This window comes from Phacochoerus africanus, chromosome 9, assembly GCF_016906955.1.
Source record: "Phacochoerus africanus isolate WHEZ1 chromosome 9, ROS_Pafr_v1, whole genome shotgun sequence".
In the NCBI taxonomy this organism is placed as follows: domain Eukaryota; kingdom Metazoa; phylum Chordata; class Mammalia; order Artiodactyla; family Suidae; genus Phacochoerus; species Phacochoerus africanus.
Window position 1 is genome coordinate 42,657,296 of NC_062552.1, and position 24,168 is coordinate 42,681,463.

The 24,168-nt window shown below is 43.2% G+C and overlaps 2 protein-coding genes across 6 annotated transcripts in view; one reads left to right on the forward strand and one right to left on the reverse strand.

Moving 5' to 3' along the window:
- Positions 1-933: 933 nt before the first annotated feature.
- On the forward strand, positions 934-16,349 carry TDRD6 (tudor domain containing 6). The gene is made up of 5 exons (XM_047796157.1): positions 934-7,001; positions 9,288-9,412; positions 11,424-11,513; positions 14,980-15,043; positions 15,761-16,349. The coding sequence occupies exons 1-5, from the start codon at positions 938-940 to the stop codon at positions 15,802-15,804; spliced, it is 6,387 nt and encodes a 2,128-aa protein (XP_047652113.1). The 5' UTR covers positions 934-937; the 3' UTR covers positions 15,805-16,349.
- Positions 16,350-17,558: 1,209 nt separating this feature from the next.
- Positions 17,559-24,168, reverse strand: part of PLA2G7 (phospholipase A2 group VII) — a 43,652-nt gene continuing 37,042 nt past the window's right edge. For all 5 annotated transcript variants that reach the window (XM_047795554.1, XM_047795555.1, XM_047795557.1 and 2 more), the window contains 3 exons: positions 23,757-23,927; positions 21,130-21,278; positions 17,559-19,803 (listed from right to left, as the gene is read on the reverse strand). In XM_047795554.1, coding sequence (XP_047651510.1) covers positions 19,685-19,803; positions 21,130-21,278; positions 23,757-23,927 — 439 coding nt within the window. In that variant the 3' untranslated portion in view covers positions 17,559-19,684. The remainder of the gene's footprint in view (positions 19,804-21,129; positions 21,279-23,756; positions 23,928-24,168) is intronic.

Here is a 24,168-nt window from a genome sequence, read left to right on the forward strand (position 1 = left end):
GAGAGTCCAGCTAGACAACAGCAAGCGTTGGAAGGCACTTTCTTCCCTGACTCTTGACCTTCTAAGAGTCTAGTTCGATGGTAGCTCCGTGCGTAAATGGAGACTAAACACCCACAAAATGGGCAAACAAAACAGCAGAAAAACTCACATTGGGTGACCGTGGGGAAGGGAGCATTGGAAGGTCTCCATACACCTCAGACTTTATTTACTGTAACCCTCATGACAACTCTATCCGTCCAAGCGATCCAAAAGGTTCTTGGAAGAGAGGATACTCCCTCGAGGCCACTAGGCAGAGCGCGCACAGCCAAAGCCCTGCCCCGGGGGCGCCACCGCGAACGCCGGAGCGCCCCGGGCCTCTGAGAGTTCCGGTCCAACGCCTGGAAGGTGCGGTTGGCGCCTCCCTGTCTCCTCCTCGTTTCTCCAATTGTCTCGCAGGGCGCCGAGCAGAGGGGCTCCGTCCGTCTTAGTCCGACGGCGTGAAAGGAGGTCCCTGCGCGAACTGGGCCCTGCCGCGGCCCTGGCCGTCCGCCTGCATCCTCCAGAGTGCAAACGCTCTGGGCAGAAGCAGGTGGCTTTCCTACCTCGCCACGTCCGTCCTGCTCCTCGAGGCCCCTTCTGCGCCTCCAGCCCGCGTCCCTACTGCGGTCCCGGGTCCGGCTCCGCCCCACCGCCCACGCAGGCCCGCCCACCTCCCGCGGCCGGAAGCCGCGACGCCTCGCGCTGCAAATGCCTGCGCGTCCGCGCAACCGTGAGCGGTTGGTGGGGCCGCGGGCTTTTACCTGTCGGCGCGAGTCCGTGAGGTCCGGCGGCGGCGGCGGAGTGGCGAAGGGGACGCCTGGCCGAGGGTCCTTTCAGCCCGTCTGTCCTGAGAGCCCGCGTCTGCTGGGCTCTCCTTCCAACAGCGCGGGGGCTTCGAGGACCAGGTGCCGCCGTGGAGATGTGCTCGACGCCCGGACTGCCGACGCCAGGGACCTCGCTTGTGCTGCGAGTGTCCTACGTGGACGTGCAGCCCGAGGTGATCCCGGTGCAGCTCTGGGGTCTGGTGGGCGAGCGGCGGGACGAGTACGTCCAGCTGAGCCGGGAGATCCAGGAAGCGGCGGCGACTGCGCGCGGCCCCTGGGCGCTGGGCGGTGCCTCGGCTTCGCCGGGTGAGCTGTGCCTAGTGCAGGTGGGGCTGCTGTGGCACCGCGGCCGCGTGGTCAGCCGGCAAGCGCAGGAGAGCCGCGTCTTCCTGCTGGACGAGGGCCGCACCATTACCGCCGGCGTGAGCTCTCTGGCGCCCGGACGCAGCGAGTTCTTCCACCTGCCTTCGGAGGTACTGGGCTGCGTGCTGGCGGGCCTGGTACCAGCGGGCGGCGGCGGCGCGGGCGGGGGTGAGCCCCAGCACTGGCCGGCCAGCGCCGTGGACTTCCTTAGCAGCCTGCAGGGCAAGGAGGTGCAAGGGCGGGTCCTGGACGTGCTGCTGCTCCACCGCCTGGTCCTCCTGGAGGTGCCCGGGCTGTACCAGGAGATGCAGGAGCTCGGCCTGGCCCGGTTGATGCCCGACAGCCTCTTCCGTTCGCTGCTCAAGCGCTACCTCACGGCTACCGTTGCTGCCCTGGGTCCCGGGGTCCAGGTCGTCCCGCGGCTCCCACCCAAGCACGAGCATCCTGCCCTGGATTACTTCTACCCGCAGCTGCAGCTGGGCGTGACAGAGCCCGTGGTGGTCACGCAGGTGTGCCATCCCCACCGCATCCACTGCCAGCTCCGCAGCCTCTCTCAGGAGATCCACCGCCTCTCCGAGAGCATGGCCCAGATATACCGGGGTTCCGTGGGGACAGGGGATGAGAACTCTACCAGTGCCACCTGGGAGGAGAGGGAAGAAAGCCCAGACAAGCCGGGCTCTCCGTGCGCCTCCTGCGGCTTGGACGGACATTGGTACAGGGCGCTCTTGCTTGAGATGTTCCGGCCCCAGCGCTGTGCGCAGGTGCTCCATGTAGACTACGGAAGGAAGGAGTTAGTGAGCTGCAGTAGCCTTCGCTACCTGCTGCCCGAATATTTTCGAATGCCCGTGGTGACCTACCCTTGTGCTCTGTATGGGCTCTGGGACGGTGGGAGGGGCTGGTCTCGGTCACAGGTCGGTGACCTGAAGGCTCTGATCCTGGGCCAGGCAGTGAACGCAAAGATTGAATTTTACTGTTCCTTCGAACATGTGTATTACGTTACCCTGTATGGAGAAGATGGGATTAATCTCAACTGTGTGTTTGGACTACAGTCCTGTTGCTTGGCCGACCGGTTCCTTCAGAGCCAGGGAACAGAGGAGGAAGAGGAGGAGGAAGAACCAGAAACAGAAACAGCTCTTCAGTCTCACTCTCCTGCGGAAGAAGTGGATGAAGAGATCACCCTCCTGGCGTTAAGATCCATCAAGTTAAAGATGAACACCTTCTATGACGCCCAGGTGGAGTTTGTTAAAAATCCCTCTGAGTTTTGGATTAGGTTGCGGAAACACAAGGGCACCTTCAATAAACTGATGAGAAGAATGTGCAACTTCTATGCCTCTGCTAGTAAGCTGGATGGTGTTGTTTTGAAACCCGAAGCCAATGACCTTTGCTGTGTCAAATGGAAAGAAAATGGCTATTTTCGGGCTATGGTCACCAGATTAGATGACAAGAGTGTGGATGTTTTCTTGGTTGACCGGGGCAATTCAGAAACCGTGGACTGGTGTGACGTGAGGATGTTGCTTCCTCAGTTCAGACAGCTGCCGATATTGGCTCTGCCATGTACCCTGGCTGATATCTGGCCTTTGGGGAAAAATTGGAGCCAGGAGGCAATTTCCTTTTTTAAAAAGACCGTGCTGCACAAAGAATTAGTCATCCATGTCCTTGATAAGCAGGAGAGTCAGTATGTGATCGAGATTCTTGATGAATCTAGAACAGGGGAAGAGAACATTAGTAAGGTCATTGCTCAAGCTGGATTTGCCAAGTATCAGGAGTTTGAAACAAAGGAAAATATTCCTGTAAGTGCCCACTCTCTGAGGCATGTTTCAAATCATTTTACTGCAGAGAATAACAAAATATCTCCTGTCACAAAGGAGCGAGAACAAAAAGCCAAGAGAGGTGAAAAAACTACAGCTGTTGCAGAAGCTTTGACTGATGCAACAGTTGTTACCAACATTTCACCTGGGCTAGTTGTACAGGAAAAAGAGAAAATAGTATCTGTTTATTCTCCTCTTATACTGAATTTCTTGGAAATGAAGCCAGGCTCTTCTGGTAAAGGAGAGCTGGAAGTCGGAAGTACAGTAGAAGTCCAAGTGTCTTATGTTGAAAATCCTGGCTATTTCTGGTGCCAGCTGACCAGGAACATACAAGGATTTAAAACGCTAATGTGTAGCATTCAGGACTATTGCCAGAATATAGCTTCTCCCTACCAGGCAACCACCCCTGCTTGTTTGGCAAAACGAACAGCGAATGGAAAATGGTCCAGAGCTCTGATTAGTGGGGCACAACCTTCAGAGCATGTTGAAGTCATATTTGTTGATTACGGAGACAAAGATATGGTACCTCTGAAGAATCTTTATTCAATTAGTGAAGAGTTTCTCAAGGTTAAGGCTCAGGCTTTTAGGTGCAGCCTTTATAATTTAATTCAACCAACAGGTCAGAATCCTTTTGTTTGGGATGAAAAGGCAATCCAAGCTTTTAGTGACTTTGTGGATCACGCGTGGGAAGACAGTCTAGAATTAAAATGCACGATATTTGCTTTGGCTTCAATACGTGATGAAGAGCCATTTACTATCGTGGATTTGCTGACACCTTTCCAGAGTGCATGCCATTTTTTGGTAGAAAAGAGACTGGCGAGACCGGTAAAACTTCAGCAGCCTCTGGAGTCCTCTGTTCGGCTCCATTCTTACTACTATTCTACACATAATATGAAAATCGGAAGTGAAGAATCAGTGTATATAACACATGTCAATGACCCTTGGACATTTTATTGCCAGCTTGGAAGAAATGCACATATTTTAGAACAGTTGTCATGTCACATTATGCAATTAAGTAACGCTTTGCTGAATTTTAAAACACCTTCCTTGGTCCCGGGACCCTTGTGCCTCGCCAAGTATACTGATGGAAGCTGGTATAGGGGCATCATCATAGACAGAGAACCTAACAAAGTCTTCTTTGTTGATTTTGGGAACATTTATGTGGTACCAAGTGATGACCTGCTTCCAATACCCAGTGATGCATATGACGTCTGTCTTTTGCCCATGCAAGCTGTTAAATGTTCGTTATCAGATATCCCGGATCATATACCAGAAGAAGTTACAACGTGGTTTCAGGAGACTGTTTTAGATAAGTCGTTGAAGGCGTTGGTCGTAGCAAAAGATCCAGATGGAAGACTGGTGATAGAACTCTATGATGACAGTCTTCAAATCAATGCTAATATTAATGAGAAGTTAGGGCTCCTTGGTTACAAACGTGGGACAAGAAAAACAAGTGAAGCACTCCTCTCTCCAGTGGAAGCTCTTGAAATGAAAAAGGATGATATGAAGCTGTCAGCCACAGAGTACTTAAGTAAATCCGTAGTGATCAAATCAGCTAGTATGGCGATCTTAGGAGAATCATACAAACCTAAGATGAGCTCGGCACCTAAGGAACTCAAACTTGGGCGCAATTCAATGAAGACAAACTTAGTCACTCAATATCAGGACTCTTTGGGGACTCAAGATAACCTAGTGCCCCCAGCACCAATAGAAAAGAAAGAAGAAAGTTTGGCTGAGCCACCTTTGAAAGCCACAAAACCAGAAGCCACTCTTTTAGAGAGAAAAATAGGAGATTCTGGTAACAAAGATTTGCCTCTCAAATTTTCTGAGTTCCCTCAGAAGACTATAGTGCCTGGCTTTAAAACCACAGTATATGTTTCTCATATAAATGACCTTTCAGATTTTTATGTTCAACTAACAGGAGATGAGGCTGAAATTAATCGTCTTTCAGAGAGGTTAAACGATGTGAGAACAAGGCCTGAATATTACTCAGGTCCACCTTTGCAAAGAGGAGATACAATATGTGCCATTTTCCCAGAAGACAATTTATGGTATCGTGCTGTGGTCAAGGAACGACAGCCCAATGACCTTCTCTCTGTACAGTTTATAGATTATGGCAATGTTTCTGTGGTTTGCACCAACCAGATAGGTAAACTTGACCTTGTCCATGCACTATTACCAAGATTGTGTATTCACTGTTCCTTAAAGGGACCCTGGGTTCCTGACATTTTAAACCATAAGGAAATGATGCATTACTTTTCCCTAAGGACCAGCGAGGCTCAAATTAGATGTGAATTTGTTCAGTTTCAAGACAAATGGGAAGTTATTCTCGCTGATGACCATGGCATCATAGCAGAAGATATGATTAGCAGATACGAATTCAGAGAAAAATCTCAAATAGGACTTTCTACCCAAATAATTAAAGGGGCCTGTTCAAAGTCGGTCCCCAAAACAGACATAGACACTTCTGTGTTCCTTAACTGGTATAATCCAAATATGAAGATGGTAAGAGCTTATGCCATGGTGATCGATGGACCTGAATACTTTTGGTGTCAATTTGCAGACACTGAGAAACTTCAGTATTTAGAGGTGGAGGTACAAACTGCTGGAGAACGGGTGACCGACCGGAGAAGCTGCATCTTGTGTCCTCAGATTGGAGACCCTTGCATAGTGAGATACAGAGAAGATGGGCATTACTATAGGGCACTGGTCACCAGTATTTGTGAAGATGACCTTGTGTCTGTCAGGCTTGTGGACTTTGGGAACGTTGAAGATTGTGTGCACCCCAGAGCCCTCTGGAGCATTCCTTCTGAACTGTTGTCGGTTCCCATGCAAGCCTTTCCATGTTGCCTCGCAGGATTTAATATTTCAGAAGGCACATGCCCTCAAGAGGGAAATGACTACTTTTATGAAATCGTAACAGAAGATGTGTTGGAGATAACAATAGTAGACATCAAAAGGGATGTTGGTGATATCCCTTTGGCCATCGTTGACTTGAAAAGCAAAGGCGAAAGTATTCGTGAGAAAATGAAGAAATACTCCAAGATTGCTACGAGTAACAGTGAGCTGCCTGCTGAAAAGAATGGCCCTGAGATAAAGGAAGCTCTCGGGTCCTCTAGTCCCGATGTTGGAATGAAGAAACCAAGTAGTAAAGCGGGACGAGAGAAAACACTCTATGTCGAATCACAGACAGATGCGCTCTCTGAAAGAATTGAAAAGGACTTCAACATCGTTGAAACCAAACTAGGTAAATTCTGTGACCCTGGACTTGATAACATTTTTGAAAGCCCAGGCAAAGACAAAATTGCTACTGAGATGTTGGAAGCTAGGGTCGAGTGCCCTCTGGTTGACAAAGCCAAGTTTGATGATAAATACCTCATTACAGGGTTTAACACGTTATTACCCTATTCCAGCAAGACAAAGGAGATCCTAGAACTGAATTCCCTTGAGGAGCCACTTTCTCCTGACGATGAATCCAAAGAATTCCTGGAGGTAGAATCCAGTGTGTTACAGGATTCTCTAGTGAGGGATGAGGAGAAAGAAGGGCTGGGCTTGGTGCCCCCGATGGGGCCTCTTCCCCAAGGCTCTGACTTCGGGGCCACCCTGCCCCCATTTCCCATGCAGCTTCCCCTCAACTCTGAAGCTGAGAAGCAGCTGGAACTAGAAGTACCCACAGCCCAGCTGTGTCTAGAGGACAAAATAAACCCTTTGTCTCTAAGAGTTAGCCGGAAAGCCGAAGAATCCCCGTGTGCCAAGGACACAGGAAGGTCAAGTTGTGTGGACTGTTTTGATGAGGAGCCTAGGTTACCATTGCACCGGCATGGAAAGAGTTGTCATCCCAAGATGCAGATTGCAGTGAACGTCTACAAAGAAGAATTTGCAGAATATAAAAACAGAGATGCCATGTTATCCTTGAACTCTCTGTTTTCAGAAGAAGACTCCAGAGATGGAAGGAAACATAATAACACTTTCTCAGATCATGTCCCAGGTAGGTGCATGTCTTTTTCACTCACTTTCTTTTTTTTTTTTCTAACTTAGAAGTATTTATTTGCTTTAAAGAAAAGAGAACAATTCTTATATAAATTTTTTTTTGTCTTTTTGGGGCCACACCCTTGCTATATGGAGGTTCCCAGGCTAGGGGTCGAATCACCACAGCCACAGCAACACAGGATCCGAGCTGTGTCTGCAATCTACATCACAGCTCACGGCAACACCAGATCCTTAACCCACCAAGCAAGGCCAGGGATAGAACCTGCATCTTCATGGATGCCAGCCAGATTCATTTCTGCTGAGCCACAAGGGGAGCTCCTCTTATTTGAATTTTTGAAAAATTAATTTTTGGGGGGGGGAGATTAAAACCTGAAAGATCCAACTTGGATTTTATGAAGGGTATTGCAAACATGAGGAAATCAAGTTGTGAAATCAATGTAAAATAATATTTTATATGCTGGGTGAAATACTGAATTATTAATTTTTTAAAAAATAGAGTGCTGAAAATTTGTGTACCCTCCCAAAGTAATCACATTTAAAATGTAAACAAGTCATCGCTAAAATCAAGAAATTACGGAGTTCTTTTGTGAAACAGAGGGTTAAGGATCCAGTGTTGTCACTGAGCAGCTTGGGTCACTGCTGTGGCACAGGTTCAGTCCCTGGCCTGGGAACTTCCACATGCCGTGGGTGCAGCCAAAAAAAAAAAAAAAAAAATCAAGAGCTTATGTTTTTTGGTAAGTTTTTGGTTTTTAATAAAAAATTTGCCAAGCGGTAATGTAGGCATGAATGTAGGAATCCTTTTAACAGAATTTTAAATGTAACTGTTTTGTTTCATGTATATACCTTGACAGTCATTTATAAACTGATTAAAAAAAAAAAACACAGGGAGTCTATATTAACCAAAAAAAGGCAACAGCCTTGAGTAAATATTAGAGAACATTTATTGTCATCAACTTTTTCATAAATTATTGTTGCTGCTATTTTCTTGGCCACTTAATAAGATTTAAAAGCTACACAAAATGGCTAACTTATCAGGGGTTTTTAAATAATCAATGATAGATTTTTTTAAATGTCCGTTTTTATATTATTAACTTTGAGCCATTGTGCAAAATAGACCAAGGAGAATGAAAATCTTCATAATCCCACCACCAAGAAATGACCCCTGTGAATGCTCTGATGTACTTAGTCCCTTCCTGCTGTCTCTTAGCCTCTCTGTGTTCATCTGCTTACACATAGTTTTGTTTTGTTTTGTTTTGCTTTTCAGGGCCACTCCTGCGGCATATGGAGATTCCCTGGCTAGGGGTCAAATCGGAGCTACAACTGCCAGCCACAGTCACGCAGGATCCAAGCTGCATCTGCAACCTACACCACAAGCTCATGACAACGCTGGATCCTTAACCCACTGAGCAAGGCCGGGGATCAAACCTGTAACCTCATGGCCACTAGTTGGATTCGCTTCCGCTGCACCACAATGGGAACGCCTACATATAGTTTTAAAAACTAAATAGAGATTATACTCCATACAGTATTGAATCCTGCATTTTAATCCCTTGAAATCTCCTTTCAAAATATTTTAGTTTCCTACTCTGCCATCCTGTGGATCTGTGGTAGTGTACTTAAATACCACTCTAGATTTTTAAGGTGGTATTTATCACATTTTAATAATAATAAATGACAGTTTGGGGATAAAAATGTCTGCTCACCTGTCCCATGCTGCTTTGCTGTGGAAATGGCAGTGGTGACCATGGACCATATTACATGCGGCATTAACGGCCAGCTTTAATCTTCAGGGTTAGAAATCAGATTCAGGAGTTCCCATTGTGGCTCAGCAGTTAATGAACCTGACTCGTATCCATGAGGACACGGGTTCAATCCCTGGCCTCGATCAGTGGGTTAAGGATCCAGCATTGCTGTGAGCTGTGGTGTAGGCCAGCAGCTACAGCTCTGGTTCAACCCCTAGCCTGGGAACCTCCATATGCTAAGGGTGCAGCCCTAAAAAGACAAAAAAGAAAGAAAGAAATCAGATTCATATCTTTAAACAACATCCCATCATGCTCCTGTTTTTTTTTGAGGAGCTCAGTAAGGAATTAGACGGGGAGGAGGCACTGGAAGAATTTTTAAGTCAAATCAAGGGAGGGACACAGACTTAGAACATGTTGCGTCGTACATGATGCTGATGAAAAAGGAATAGGAAAAGCAGATTAGGAGAATGTTTTGCTTGTGTATCTAACATTAGGGACGTGAGAGCAATGCCTCAGTGCTCTCACTCTGTTCAATTTGGCAGCTCAACCAGAGACTACCTACACTCTGAAAGGATTTACTGTCGGATCCAAGTGTGTGGTGTGGTCAAGTCTAAGAAACACGTGGTCTAAATGTGAAATTTTGGAAGTAGCGGAAGAAGGCACAAGGGTATGTAAAAGTGAAGTACTTTGTCTCAAAATGTACTTGCAGATGGTTATGGAAGTTTTATCACACTTGATCAGACAGATTATTTACCTGTTCATTCCCCTCTGCTAACCTGAGGCAGTGTGAAAATCGTGGAAACAGTTCAAATGTAAGCATTCAAGGCTCTTTCATCTCTCTGACCCTTGAAATCCTACCAGTCACCAAGTCCTGCTCTTCCCACTTATCTCTTGGTTAAAACTTTTTATTTCTAAAGCCACTGCCTTGGTTAAATTCTGCATTTCACGACTAGATTCCTCTAATAACCTTCTGTTGGTTTACCTCTAATCTTCCTCTGGTTGAATCTCCACGCAGCCAGTGTGAAGTGTGTCAAAGGCAAATCTGCCTACATCATTGCCTTTGGTAATTTTTTTAAATTTTTTTGGTCTTTTTGTATTTTCTTGGGCCGCACCCAAGGCACATGGAAGTTCCCAGGCTAGGGGGTCTAATCAGAGCTGTAGCCACCAGCCTACACCACAGTCACAGCCACACCAGATCCAAGCTGTGTCTTCGACCTACACCACAGTTCATGGCAACACCGGATCCTTAACCCACTGAGTGAGGCCAGGGATCGGACTCGCATCCTCATGGTTCTTAGTCGCATTCGTTAACCACTGAGCTACGATGGGAATGCCCATCATTGCCTTTTGTAAAACTTATTGGAAACCTCCAGTAAACTGTTTTTCTTGGGGTCTGAAAACCCCCCTGTATCAGGATCACCTGACACATTTCTTAAAAGCTGGCTGATTGAGAATTTCTGGGAAGAGGAATAGGAATGTGCATACTTATACTGTGAAAATTTGAGAACCACTGGTCTAGAAGAGAAAAGTCATTCACATGCCATAGGAGGTTCTCTGGGGTTGAGCATCCGTCCATAGAAATAAGGCAGTCTCTCTCCTTTGGGTTTGTGTCTTATATTAGATGGACACGGTATTGCTTGATTTCTCTTACATGTTCTATGGTGTTTGGCTTCTTTGATGTACTTAATAATTCAATTCTATTTGCCTGTATTGTGTTCCCTTCCCAAACTGGTTAATTTCCATTTATCTTTAAAAGATTAGCCATTGCCTCTTTCAGGAAGCATTCACTAGCATTCTTTTCTTTTCTTTTTTCTTTTGTCTTTTTGTCTTTTTAGGGCTGCACCTGTGTCATGTGGAGGTTCCCAGGCTAGGGGTCTAATTGAAGTTCAGCCTCTGGCCTATGCCACAGCCACAGCAATGCTGGATCCTTAACCCACTGAGCGAGGCCAGGGATTGAACCCGCAAACTCATGGATCCTAGTCGGATTTGTTTTTGCTGCACCACGACGAGAACTCCAGCATTATTTTCTAAATGTCTCTGTCTCTTCACCCCTCCTCCCCCCAAAAGCTTTATACCTGTTTTGTATTTTTATGCCTCCTGTTGTAGGAGGAGTGTGTACTTCCTACACTGTGTCTATTTATTTGTTTGTTTGCTTTGTAGGGCTGCACTTGAGGCATACGCAAGTTCCCAGGCTAGGGGTCGAATCAGAGCTACAGCTGCCACCCTATGCCACAGGCACAGTAACACAGGATCCGAGCCTCGTCTTCGACCTACACCACAGCTTGTGGCAACACCAGATTCTTAACTCGCTTGAGCAAGGCTGAGGATTGAACCTGCATCCTCATGGATACTAGTCGGGTTCATTTCCACTGTACCACAACGGGAACACTCCCTATACTGCATTTAATTATCTGCTTAGTGGTCTGTTTCTCCACCAAATCTTGAACTTCTCAAGATAGAGATTTTATCAAAGATTGTAGCTTTGATCTCTAGGCATAGATACTCAGCATACCTTCTCATTCTTTGAGCTGAAGTACCATTGAGTTGAAATGTAATATATTGACATTTAATACAATCATTTCATTGCCTTTTAAAGTAGTTCATTTTTAAAGAGATTGCTGTGGTATCTAAAACAGCTTTTTGAATGACCAGTTCTGTTAAATGTTTGTCTCTCGCAGGTTTTGAACCTTTCAAATGGTTTGGAGGAGGTGGTGAGCCCTGAGAATGTCTGGAACGGCATACCCAAATTGGATAAGAGTCCATCTAAGGTAGAGGTTTATGTAGATAGTTATTAACGAGAGTGTGCTCCTTCATTTTGAAAGGTGATTTGAGCTATTTCCAAAGCCCTTCTCTTCAGGGATAATGGAGGGAAAAATACTAATATTGTAACAATAACAGTGGAAAAGAATGTGGACACAGTCAGTATTTCTGGGTTGTAGGCCCAGTATCTCTTGGGGGCAAACTACTTATTAATGTTTTACTCCTTGATTTTCATTTGGAGATTAAAAAAAAGGAAAATTGTTTGGTGTCCATGACCTTTATAAAATACATTTGATGCAGAAAATATGGGAAAATGGCAAGACTATAAAAAAGACAAGTATCACAGTTCTCTTGGTAGCACAGTGTGTTAAGGATCGGACATTGTCACAGCTGTGACTTGGGTCATAGCTGTGGTGTGGGTTTGATCCCTGGCCCCAGAACTTTTGCATGCCATAGGCACAGCTAAAAAAATAAAATAAAGACAAACTAGCAATCACTTGTATGTAATACATCCATCCAAAGACATAGATTGATCAGTTTTTCTTTAATGTTTTTCTCTTTATATGGAATATAAATATATCACGTATATATTTTGAACATGGTTGGTTTCACTGCACATACGGTTTTATATTCTGTGTTCTTCACTTAAGAATATGTGATAAGCAATTTCCCATACTATTGTGATCTATCTAGACATAAGGGTTTGCCCTATTTGGATTTTGTTGAACTTCTTGCTCCAGCAGCTCTGTCTGATAGTTCCAGTATCTGGTCATGTCAGCGTTTGTATGTACTGACTCTCTTGAGAAATTATTGCTTTTCCCTGCTTTTGGTATGTTGAGTAATTTTGGATTCTATCCTGCATGTTTTGAATATCATGTTCTAAGACTTTAGATCCTCAGAAAATCTTCTGGAAAATATTAAAGTTTTTGTTTTAGCAGGTGATCCACCTGGTTAGGTTCATACCAGAAATTCTCTGTCTCCTCTGTGTTTGGTGGTTCTCATGTCAGTTTAGTCTTCAAAGCCTTTGCTATAATGTTTGGATCTGCCCAGGGCGTAAGCCACTGGGGAGTTACTCTGGAATTTGAGCAGACATTTATATAACTGCTCAGGGGTTAAAGATTTGGCTCTGCTTTTCTTGGTTCTATTCTGCATTTGCATAGTTCAGGATAACATTGGGTCTGTCATCGGTTCTTGTAAAGTATTAGGGGTTCAAATTTCCCAACTCCTTTCCTTTTTGAGATTTCCTCCATACGTTCTAGCTCCAAGGGTCCACTTTTCTCCACCCTCCCAGGGGCCCCTTTTCCTGGCCCTCTAGCCAGAAAGCATATTTCTTCCAAAGTTTTCCTCTTTGCTGTCATGCTGTTCTGTTTGGCTGAGCCTGCCTCTGGAGTGAAACAGAGAAAAGAGAGGGAAAAAAAAAAATTACCTATCCTGACTCTTCAGGTAACAAAAGGCTCTTTCCCCACATCCACTGGCCAGAGTTCTTCCTCAGATTTTTTGCTGCCCACACTGTGACTCTTTTCCGTAAGCAGTGACCGGGGCTGCGCTCGGGGCCAAAAGAAAGACAAAGAAAAGCAGTGAAGGGCTAGTCCACCCACTTCCCACCCTCTAGTATTCAGGGCCTCTTTCCCCAACCAACTGGCTGGAAGTAGAGGGTTTCACTCAGTGTTTTGCTGCCCACCCCAGCCAGGCAGCTCTGATTTGGCCCAACCTCAGGTGAAAACCAGAAGAAGAAGAAAAAAGAGAGAGAAAAGAATCTGTGAAACTCGCCCCTGTTATAAGTCATTTTCCAAGTTTTTACTTCATTCCTTCTATATTTCTGATCCTGTTTGCTTTTCAGAAGCTTCAGGGTGTTGCTTTTGGCATCCTTTCCAGAATTTTCAGTTGTAATTAGTGTAAGTCAGCCTACTCCATCTTGGCTGTAACCAGAAGCTGCATAATATTCCATGACATTGCCAGTCAGTAGTTTATTAAACCGTTTCTCATCATGTTGGACATTTAGGTCATTGAAATTTTTCACTATTAAAAAAGATCATTGACCATCTCTCTTACCTTCTTAGGTTAATTCCACTTTTGTTTACTTGTCAAAAATGAAAGCCTGCTTCAGGGTTTACTCAAACTTTCTTTTACATTCTGATCTCTTCCATCCATTAATTTTCAACAATCAACAGCCAGATACATAGTAATACATACAAATGGTGTGTACATACAGGATTCTATTTGGATAAACTACTCAATACCTGTCAATAGAAGAGAACCACTTAGGACAAAGTGAAGTGGACATAAAATAATAGAGACACAACTACCTCTGGCTTTAAGCCAATGAGACATATAGAAACTATTTATCAGTAAGTCTCTAAATTTTTTTATTTTGTCATTGATGGTATTTAAATAATCCTTGACCTAAGTTTAGAGAAACTCTTAGATATAGGTGTTTGTCTACATATGAGCTGGTGTTCTGTAGAAGGTAAATATGGTGAGTTATTACGTCATGTATGATTTTTGGTGGTGCATCAATCCCTGTGACCTGGGAGTCTTTTTTAGTTACATTAAAAATTTATTTTTTACATCTGAGCTCTTTTGTCTTAGCATAAGAATATGTCTCATGAATTTTTGTATTAAACACCATGCATACATGTGATGCTATTGGTCATTAAATATAGGGGAAGTATCCCTGTACGTTAAGTCTTTCATAAAGCATCCGCAGCTCACTGTGGGGAATGTCTTTGAATAGCAACCCTCGACAATGCATCAGACACCAGAGTTGCAGGCAGTTGGAAAAGCATTGCTAAGCACTGAAAAAGGATATTTTCCTCCCTGCATGGCTGCTCCAGTGGAGACGTTCTGAAGACATGGGTATTTGAAGAATAGAAAATACGCTTAGAATGTATAAGCAGTGAGGTCTTGCTGTATAGCATAAGGAACCATATCCAATCTCTTGGGATAGAACATGATGGAAGATAGTATGAGAAAAAGAATGAATGTATACATGTATGACTGGGTCACTGTGCTGTACAGCAGAAATTGCCACAGCACTGTCAATCAGCTATACTTTAGAAAAATGTTTAAATAAATGTTAAAAAAGAATACTTTAAAATCAAATTGGAATAGATGCAAACTATTGCTTTTGGAATGGATAAGCAATGGGATCCTGCTGTATAGCACTGGGCACTATATCTAGTCACTTATGATGGAGCATGGTGGAGGATAATGTGAGAAAAAAGAATATATATATGTATGTGTGACTGGATCACTTTGCTGTACAGTAGAAATTCGATAGAACCCTCTAAATCAGCTGTAATGGAAAAATGAAAAGCATTTTAAAATAAATAAAATCAAGTTGGCATACTCTAAATAGGATTACTTTTTGTCATTGACCATTTTTTCTGGTGTATCTATGGTCACCTTTCTGATTTTAATTATTTTGTACTTATAATAAAGAATCAGAAGTAATCCAAAGGTTTCTTTTGTTAGGCTGTCTTCCAAACAGTAGGACAAGATCTTTACTTCATGTCATCGGATGATACTGCGATGAAAGGTAATGTGTGTTTTTTTAAAACAAAATACTTTTACCACCCAGAATTGCCAAGTCTTAAAGATCCCATTACCCTGAATCCCTCAGACAAAAATGGTGTATCAGTTTCCTTGGATGTTGGTAGGAGGAAAAAAGACAAGTTAGCTTAAAATCGTGATAAATAACCAAGAAGAAGATTTCCTGAAATATCATAGGGAATTTATTGATTGAATCTTGAACGTGTATGATAAATTCATGTTTTAAGGAGTTTTTCTCAGTTTAGCTCATATGTTCAGTTGATCTTTGTGAAACAATATCTTGGGATTCCTTTTGGGATTTTTAATTTACGGGATAATTCAATGTGTTGCCATTCCTGGTTGTTTTATTGTATGAACTTCTTCCTAAGGAGCACACTGCTTCTTAGAACTGAGGCACACTGAGAATGAAATCCAGTCTTGGTGACTTTAGGATTATGTGAAAAATATACACTAATCAAAGAGAAGACAGAACTGGTTGGTGGTCATCCTAGCAAAATATAAAATATGCCAATTTTATTCTCTTTTAGAGAAACTTTATTCGATTTCCATGGGAAGACCACGTCCGTAGGGATGGTTGTTTCTCGCAATTAGAAGTCTCCCCATTTTTAGAGGACATTCCCTTTGTCATGGGAGCACCCCTGTAAATAATGTTCTGGTTTTCATGTTTCTTCCTCCACCTGAAGCTTTTCTCTTCTTGTTTCAGAAAAGGGGTCCGGAGGTGACAGAGATTTAACTTTGGATCCATAAATGTGGCCAGTCGGTCAGAAGCTGCTCTTAAACAACTGGCATCTCACCCACACCCACAGGATCTTTGAGAAAAGGGGGCGTGTTAGTCACAGGAAGTTGTCATTTTCAAAAAACGTGGATGCGCGTGGAAAACAAAACAGATCTCCGGCAGCCCATGCAGTGTATTTCTCGTGCCACCGCTGTGTATCCAGAGTTGGGATTTTTCCTCTCCCTTTAAATGTGTTACCTTTCCAATCCGTGGGGAGGATTTATTTTGCTAAACAATTTAGTTTTCTAAATAATTTGCTAACATTTCAAAGCATTAGTCACATTTCGAAAAATATATTTTGGTTTCTTCTGAATGTAGTGTTTAAAATAGAAAGTTATAGGTTGATGCCAAGTGTATTCTATGATGCCACCAGGGAGGATGGCTTTGTTAGCGATAACTCCTTCGAGGTTTTTGTTTTGTTTTCTGAAGCTTTGCCTTTCTGTCTAGTTTCGACTAATATTCTGTTTGGATTTACACTCATAGGACACAAGATTTGAATAAAATTTATCCTTAAAGGTGTCGTGGTCTCGTTTCATGAAAGTAAGGAAATAGGCTTCTGGAATGTTGGAGTGATGGAGAGAACCACAGTAATACAGCTGCAGGAAACATAGTAATATTAAATGTTAGTTTTTATGTGTTAGTCACCCAGTTGAAGCTTTAAGTGCATGTCCCCATTTAATCTTTGATTCTGAGGTGCGTGTTAATATTGATCCTACTTTACAGGTGAGAAAATTGGAGCCTTTTAGCAAAGATAAATAACTTGCCCCCCATCCAAGAGCTAGTCCATCTCAGAGGCTTGATCAAACCTAGAGCCATCCAACTTTAAAGCCTGTGCTTTCCAAAACACAGTTTTGTATAAGCAACAGCACCACGCAAAGTATAGACCCCAGCTTTAGAAAGCAGATCCTAGCTGTATGCTGCTTCCTGGATAGGTGATCTGGGTAGGTTACAACATCATTGAGCCTTGATCTTCCTCATCCGTAAAATGGGAATAATAAAAGCTTTCTTGCAGTCTACCTGCAGCGTATGGGAGTTCTCAGGCGAGGGGTCGAATCGGAGAAGCCACTGCCGACCTGTGCCATAGCCACTGCAACACCAGATCTGAACCACATCTGCAACCTAGGCCAGATCCTTAACCCACTGAGCGAGGCCAGGGATCGAACCTGCATCCTCACAGACAGTATGTCAGGTTCTTAACCCACTAGCCACAATGGGAACTCCACTTGCAGTATTTTTAAGATTAGAAAAGAATTTATGTAAAGTGCCCAAAAAGGAGTAAACGTTCAATAAAAATAAACATTTCCTTCTCTTCCCTGAAAGATACTCACTATGAACTATGGTAGGTTGTGTTTTTTTTTTAACTTTAACTCATTGGATATTTTTAGCAGTTATTCTTTCCTTTCAGCATCAGCTCGTGCCACCAATTAAGCATTTTAAAGAGGTGCTATTGAATGGGACTTCAGTACAGTTGGAATGGTTATCCATTTCTAAAATGAGTAAGGTTTGCTAAGGTTTGTTTTGTTTTTTGTTTTTATCTTCTTAGGCTCACACCTTGCCATGTGGAAGTTCCTAGGCTAGGGGTTGAATCAGAGCTGTAGCTGCCGGCCTACACCACAGCCACAGCAATGCAACATCTGAGCCTTCGTCTGCGACCTACACCACAGCTCACGGCGATGCTGGATCCTTAACCCACTAAGTGAGGCCAGAGATCAAACATGTATCCTCATGGATTCTAGTCAGGTTTATTACCACTGAGCCGCAACAGGAACTCTGGAAAGCCTTTAGTTTTTTGTTAAAAAGTTTAACTCTCTATTTAAAAATTTCTAATTTGAATATCATAGGAATCAAATGTCTCAAAATGAGTGATTTTGCACATGAAAGCATTGATAGGCCTGAGTGCCAAATCAGAAAACATCGTTAATTGGGCAAAAGGGATAAAGATAGAATGGTTATAGTTAACCAGGCTTGCTTACTAAGTACTGATTATTATTTGTTCACACAGGCGTTAATTACACTTAATTATGAAGAATTCATAAGACCATACTTAGACCAAAATATACTTATGACAAAAGTGTTATGCCCCTTGGAAAATAAAACACATTTCCCATGACTCCCAGATGGTGTTAAGTTCACAGAACTTTAAAAAAAAATTTTTAAGTTTTATTGTAGTTGATTTACAACGTTGTGATAATATCTAGCGCACAAATTTTTAAGCCAATTTTTTACTTCCATTTATTGTGCTCTTCCACTTCCATTATACACAAAATTGAAAACATTCATTAAATAAAATTAATGGAAACTGAAGCAGTCAAAATAATGTCTAAATGTTTCCTTTCTTATCCTCAGCAGCTTTTGGGTGAATAATTTAATGTGACAGCTAAAGTCATGGGCCTGTCTTATGCACTTTTTTTTTTTTTTTGGTCTTTTTGTCTTTCTAAGGCTGCATTCGCGGCCTATGGAGGTTTCTAGGCAAGGGGTCTAATCGGAGCTGTAGCCACTGGCCTACATCAGGGCCACAGCAACACAGGATCTGAGCTGTGTCTGAGACCTACACTACAGTTCATTACAATGCTGGATCCGAGGCCAGGGATTGAACCCTCATCCTGGTGCATGCCAGTCAGGTTTGTCAACCCCTCAACCATGACAGGCACTCCTTGTGCACCTTTCTTTAATAAATAGAGTGCATCAAAAATAAACCATGACAGAGTTCTCATTGTGGCTTAGCGAGTTAAGAACCCGACTTAGTGTCCGTGGGGATACGGGTTTGATCCCTGGCCTCAGTAGGTTAAGGATCCAGCTTTGCCACAAGCTTTGGTATAGGTCACAGATGTGGCTTCAGTCTGGTGTGGCTGTGGCTCCGGCTGTGGCCTTGGCCAGCAGCTGTAGCTCTGATTAGACCCCTAGCCCAGGAACTTAACATATGCTGCAGGTGCAGCCATAAAAAGAAAAAAAAAAGATAAGCCATTAAGGTAAATGCAAATGACCAACTTGCCTTTTTTTTTTTTTTTTTGCCTTTTCTAGGGCTGATCCTGTGGCATAAGGAAGTTCCCAGGCTAGGGGTCGAATCAGAGATGTAGCATCCAGCCTACACCAGGATCCGAGCCACGTCTGCAACCTACACCACAGCTCATGGCAACGCCAGATCCTTAACCCACTGAGTGAGGCCAGGGATCAAACCCGCAACCTCATGGTTCCTAGTCGGAGTTGTTAACCACTGCGCCACAATGGGAACTCTCCAACTTGCTTTAATCCAACTTGCTTTAATCTGCTGCCTTTGCCTTGTCACCAATATTCTCACTCCCCATTTATTCATCATACTGAAACTGTGCGGTAGCATTAATCCCACAGTAAAGTAATGCCTTTATTTTCCTCTTCATCTGATTTTTCTGGCCATGATAAAGGTCAAAGGGAATTGCTGCTAAATCCTATCTAGAAGATCATGGTACTAAACCCATCTACTTCTTGTAATAGTAAAAGGAGATAAGAAAATCTGTTTTTAATTCTATTTTTCGGGAGTCATTGTTAACATTTTCAGTGGCATTGTGCCTGTATTTTAATATACCGGTCCATCAAAGTCAGGTAAAATCAGTTGATTTTGACACTGGAAAAAGAGGATCATTTTAGTAAAATTAAAATTAAATTGAAATCAGGGCTGGTATAAATTTTATATGTAGCAGTCTTTACATTTAAAGGAAAAAATTGTAATCCAAGCTTCAATCACTACTGTGGCACAGCCTACATTTTAAAATATGAGTTATTTGAGACAATGCATTAAAATCACACACACACTTTTAGACAGTTTTTCAACAAGATTTTTAAAAAGCTCTTTTAATCTAAATTCTGTTTCTCTCTTCATGTAGAGTTCTGCAGGGTGGCATGGTGGTCGGTGGTGTTAATGTTGGTCCCTGGAATAAGATTGTCATCTTTCCCTTCGATTAAAGCATCCCATTGATCGAAATCTTTCTGAAGTCCTGTAACATAGAAAGGTCAATAAACACGGGAAGCTTTCAAGAGCAGTAAACAGTTCATGGCCGCTAGGTGGCAGCCTAGCCTCACAAACTGCCTGGACTGCATCACGCTTAAGGAGGCAAGGTGCTCCGAGCTGCCACATGGTGGCTACGTTTGGATGAGATAGGGTCTGGATGAGATAGGGTCTGGATGAGATAGGATCGAAGCCCCCTTGGGTCCGAATCCCCAACATGGACGGCCCCCCCAGGCGTCACAGAAAGACTTAACAGGTCGTTAAGTCTTGCTGCCTGATACATAGTATGCAAGTCTGCAAGATTAAATTTCTCAAGTGTTGGTTTTCAAACTGACTGCTGTGTTCCATTGTAAACCAACTGGGAACAGTTAACTGCTAGTTCTTGTGGCACAGTGGGTTAAAAATCTGACTGCAGCAGCGTGGGTCACTGCAGAGCCTCGGGTTTGATCCCTGGCCCAGCACCGTGGGTTAAAGGATCCAGCATTGCCACAGCAGTGGTGTAGATCATAGCTGCTAGTTTGGATTCTGTCCCTGGCCTGGGAACTTCCAGATGCCTCGGGTGCAGCCATTAAAAAAAAAAAAAAAGTTTAAAAACAAATGTATATACATATATGACTGAGTCACTATACTGTACAGCAGAAATTAGCACAACATGGCAAATCAACTATACTTTAATAAAAATTAAATTTTAAAAATATGAAAAAATAAAATGGGATGATTGCTCCATTAAGACAGTTTTGTCCTGAGGCTCATCTGGTTTATGTCAGGAAAGATCAGTTTCAGTTTCTATGAGCAGATGAATGGATGAAGATGTGATACATATGTACAATGGAATATTACTCAGCCATGAAAAGAATGAAATAATGCCATCTGCAGCAATGTAGACAGATCTGGAGATCATCATAACGAGTGAAGTTAAGTCAGACCAAGATGAATACATGAGTCACTTATATGTGGAATCTACAAAAATGAGGCAAATGAACTTATCTACAAAACAGAAATAGACTCACAGACATAGAAAACAATTTAGTTACCAAAGGTGGGATAACAAAAGGGTAAATTAGGAATTTGGGATTAACAGATACACACTACGGTATATAAAATAGATAAACAATAAGGACCTACTATATTCAATATCTTGTAATAACCTATAATGGAAAAGAATCTGAAAAAGAATATTCATATATACACAGACATATATATATATAACTGAATCACTTTGCTATACACCTGAAACTAACACAACATTGTAAATCAACGATAGTTCAATTAAGAGCTGTTTCTTTTGGAAAAAAAAAAAAGATCAGTTTCTTACCTAAATACTTTTGTAAGAATGCTAAGGAAGCTCTGTTGCTAAGGCCAAGGGCTACATTTGAATCTATTTCTCCTTTCAGTGTGAATAGGCAGCCCATTATTTTGCCGGTTGCAAAAGTGAAGTCAACAAAATTCTGATGAACTGAACCCCTGAAAGAGAAAGGAGACGTTTGCCCATCACTTTGTTGGACAAAATGATTTTCGTAGTTAAGGTGCAAGAAAGATACTGGCCTGGTTGGCCTGTTGACTAAGGAAACAAAATTTATCAATTTGATTTCCTTTGATGTACTGGAGGGTCGCAGACTGTTTATTTATGAGTTCTAGGGTATACATTCCTCTTCCCCTCTAGATAAATCATTCAACGATTCCGGTCTTGTTTGGCATCTTAGTTTTATTTTTTTTTAATTTTTAATTTTTTTTTTTTTGCCTTTTCTTGAGCCTCTTCCGCGGCATATGGAGGTTCCCAGGCTAGGGGTCTAATCGGAGCTGTAGCCACCAGCCTTCACCAGAGCCACAGCCATGCGGGATCCGAGCTGTGTCTGTGACCTACACCACAGCTCATGGCAATGCCGGATCCCTAACCCACTGAGCGAGGCCAGGGATTGAACTCTGAACCTCTTGGACACTAGTCAGGTTTGTTAACTGCTGAGCCACGATGGCTCATTTTCAGCTGCCCCTGGGACATCTAACACTTGATTTTCTTGCATCTTTTCTGTCTTTGTTTCCTGGACATCACACCTTCCCTCCCCTCCTTTCTCCAGCTACTCTGTTCCTTGCTGGTTCTTCACGTTCATCTTCAAGATTCTATTCTCAGACCAATTCTTTTCTCACTGTGCAGTCCCATGTCCTCCAAAAGGTTCATCACGACAATAAACAAATTCTATACTTTTCCGATTTGTGACCAAACATCTCTACCCAAGGTCAAAATACACCTTTCCAGCCCTGCGTGGTGCTATTCTTCCTCTGCATTTTGCTGCTGCTATTAAAATACAAGAACAAAAAACCACCATTCTTCAGTTATCTCTACTTGGGAAACGGAACCTCCAGACTCCAGCTCATTCTGCCCCACATTCCAATCCAAACTTGAGAGCCAAAAGTATAAAGATAGGAGTTCCCTGATGCAATGGGTTGAGAATTTGACTGCGACAGCTTGGGTTGTTGTTGGGGTCAGAGTCTATCGAAGTAAAGACATCAGACATGAAATATAAGCTCTTCTTTCTAGCAGAGAAGGGAAGAAATAGTCACAGCCCAGTAAAGAAAGATTGGGTGTTCCATACTGTTTCTGTGTTAGAATTAAATAGACTTGCACATACACATAAGCTAAGTTGAAGGCTTTACTTTAACTATCCAGATCCTTCCTCACTGTCTAGTTAGTCTCTTGATCCTTCAAGACCCAATTCTTTTTCTTTTTCTTTTTCTTTTTTTTTTTTTTATGGGCTGATCCTGTGGCATATGGAGGTTCCCAGGCTAGGGGTCTAATTGGAGCTGTAGCCACCGGCCTACACCACAGCCACAGCAAGTCCAGATCCGAGCCTTGTCTGCAATCTACACCACAGCTCACAGCAATGCCGGATCCTTAACCCACTGAGCGATGCCAGGGATCAGACCTGGCAACCTCACGGTTCCTAGTCAGATTTGTTTCCGCTGCACCACGACGGGAACTCCTCGAGACCTAATTCTAACCCCAGCTCTTCCAAGCAGCCTTTTCTGATAGTTGGTAAAGGGCCCTCCACTCTCTGAGCCCCAGCGTGTTTAATGCCTTTACCATGTGTGTTTCTTCCTGCCTGTCTTCTTTGCCCTTCTAAAGAAATCAGGTTTTAGATAGGAGACGAAGGAGCTTGGTCTTTGCTTTGTAACATCCCATTGTGAGTTCAAAACTCTATAGGGAGTTCTTTTTCACATCCATGATATAAACATATTGCCTTTATAGCTTTGGGGAATTTATCAATTCAAATGCTCACCCAACAGGTGAACGCACTACAGGTCTCAACAGACGATCTTACCTTTTTGTCTAAAGAGTTCTTAGTCTAGCCTAATGATGGACTACTTCCCCCACCCCCTCCCTAAAAATGCGTAGGCCCACTTTAATAGTTAGCTAAAAGCAGAATGTACCCTGAGGCAATTTTTAATTATCAGGGTATGACTATATATATTAACACAATTCCAAAAATTTGCATTTTAAAAAGAGTCCTGAATGCACGCAGACACTAAGGGGGTCTAATGTTCTCCCTTATTCCAAGTCTGAACAACAAATTGAGCAATTCTAGGATAGCTACCAAGTGGAATTCCCAGCGTGGCTCAGTGGAAATGAATCCAACTAGGAACCATGAGGACGCAGGTTCGATCCCTGGCCTTGCTCAGTGGGTTAAGGATCTGGCATTGCCATGAGCTGCGGTGTGGGTCGCAGACACGGCTTGGATCCCGCATGGCTGTGGCTCTGGTGTAGGCCAGTGGCTTATAGCTCTGATTTGACCCCTAGCCTGGGAACCTGCATATGCCACAGGTGCAGCCCTAAAAGATTAAAAAAAAAAAAAATAGAATAGCTACCAAATAATTTTCATGGACCGTTTATCCAAGTCTCAAGTTTCTGTTTCAGATGACTTAATAAGTCCCTTAACTAATACTCACCTGATTGTAATCATTTTTCTTTCTCTCCCCGGTGAGTAGCATTTTTTCATTCTGAGGATGTTAGAAGGATATTGGAAATGTTCCGAGTTGATAAAAAAGAGGGGCTGAGGAATTCGGTCATAGACCTCATCGCCTACTGGAAACATCCATGCATCCAGGGCAATACCGCACCTGCACGGATTGTTACAAGAAGAAGTTGTTACGCACTGGCCTGCATACGGGGATGTCTGATAGTGCTGGCATTCAGAGACACGCACCGCCCCAGTGCCTCATGGGGTATCTCCCTGGGCTCAAGAGGTAGTGTACTTCAGGGTGCCAAGGGCATGCTCTATGAGGTGGCAAATTTGAATGATGTAACCACTTTTTTTTTTTTTTGCTTTTTTTTTTTTTTTAGGACTGGACCCACAGCACA

Coding starts and splice junctions, on each gene's coding strand:
- TDRD6 (XM_047796157.1), top strand. CDS start 938: ATGTGCTCGACGCCCGGACTGCCGACGCCAGGGACCTCGCTTGTGCTG. Junction 7,002..9,287: donor TTTCTCAGATCATGTCCCAG/GTAGGTGCATGT, acceptor TCAATTTGGCAG/CTCAACCAGAGACTACCTAC. Junction 15,044..15,760: donor GGATGATACTGCGATGAAAG/GTAATGTGTGTT, acceptor TTCTTGTTTCAG/AAAAGGGGTCCGGAGGTGAC.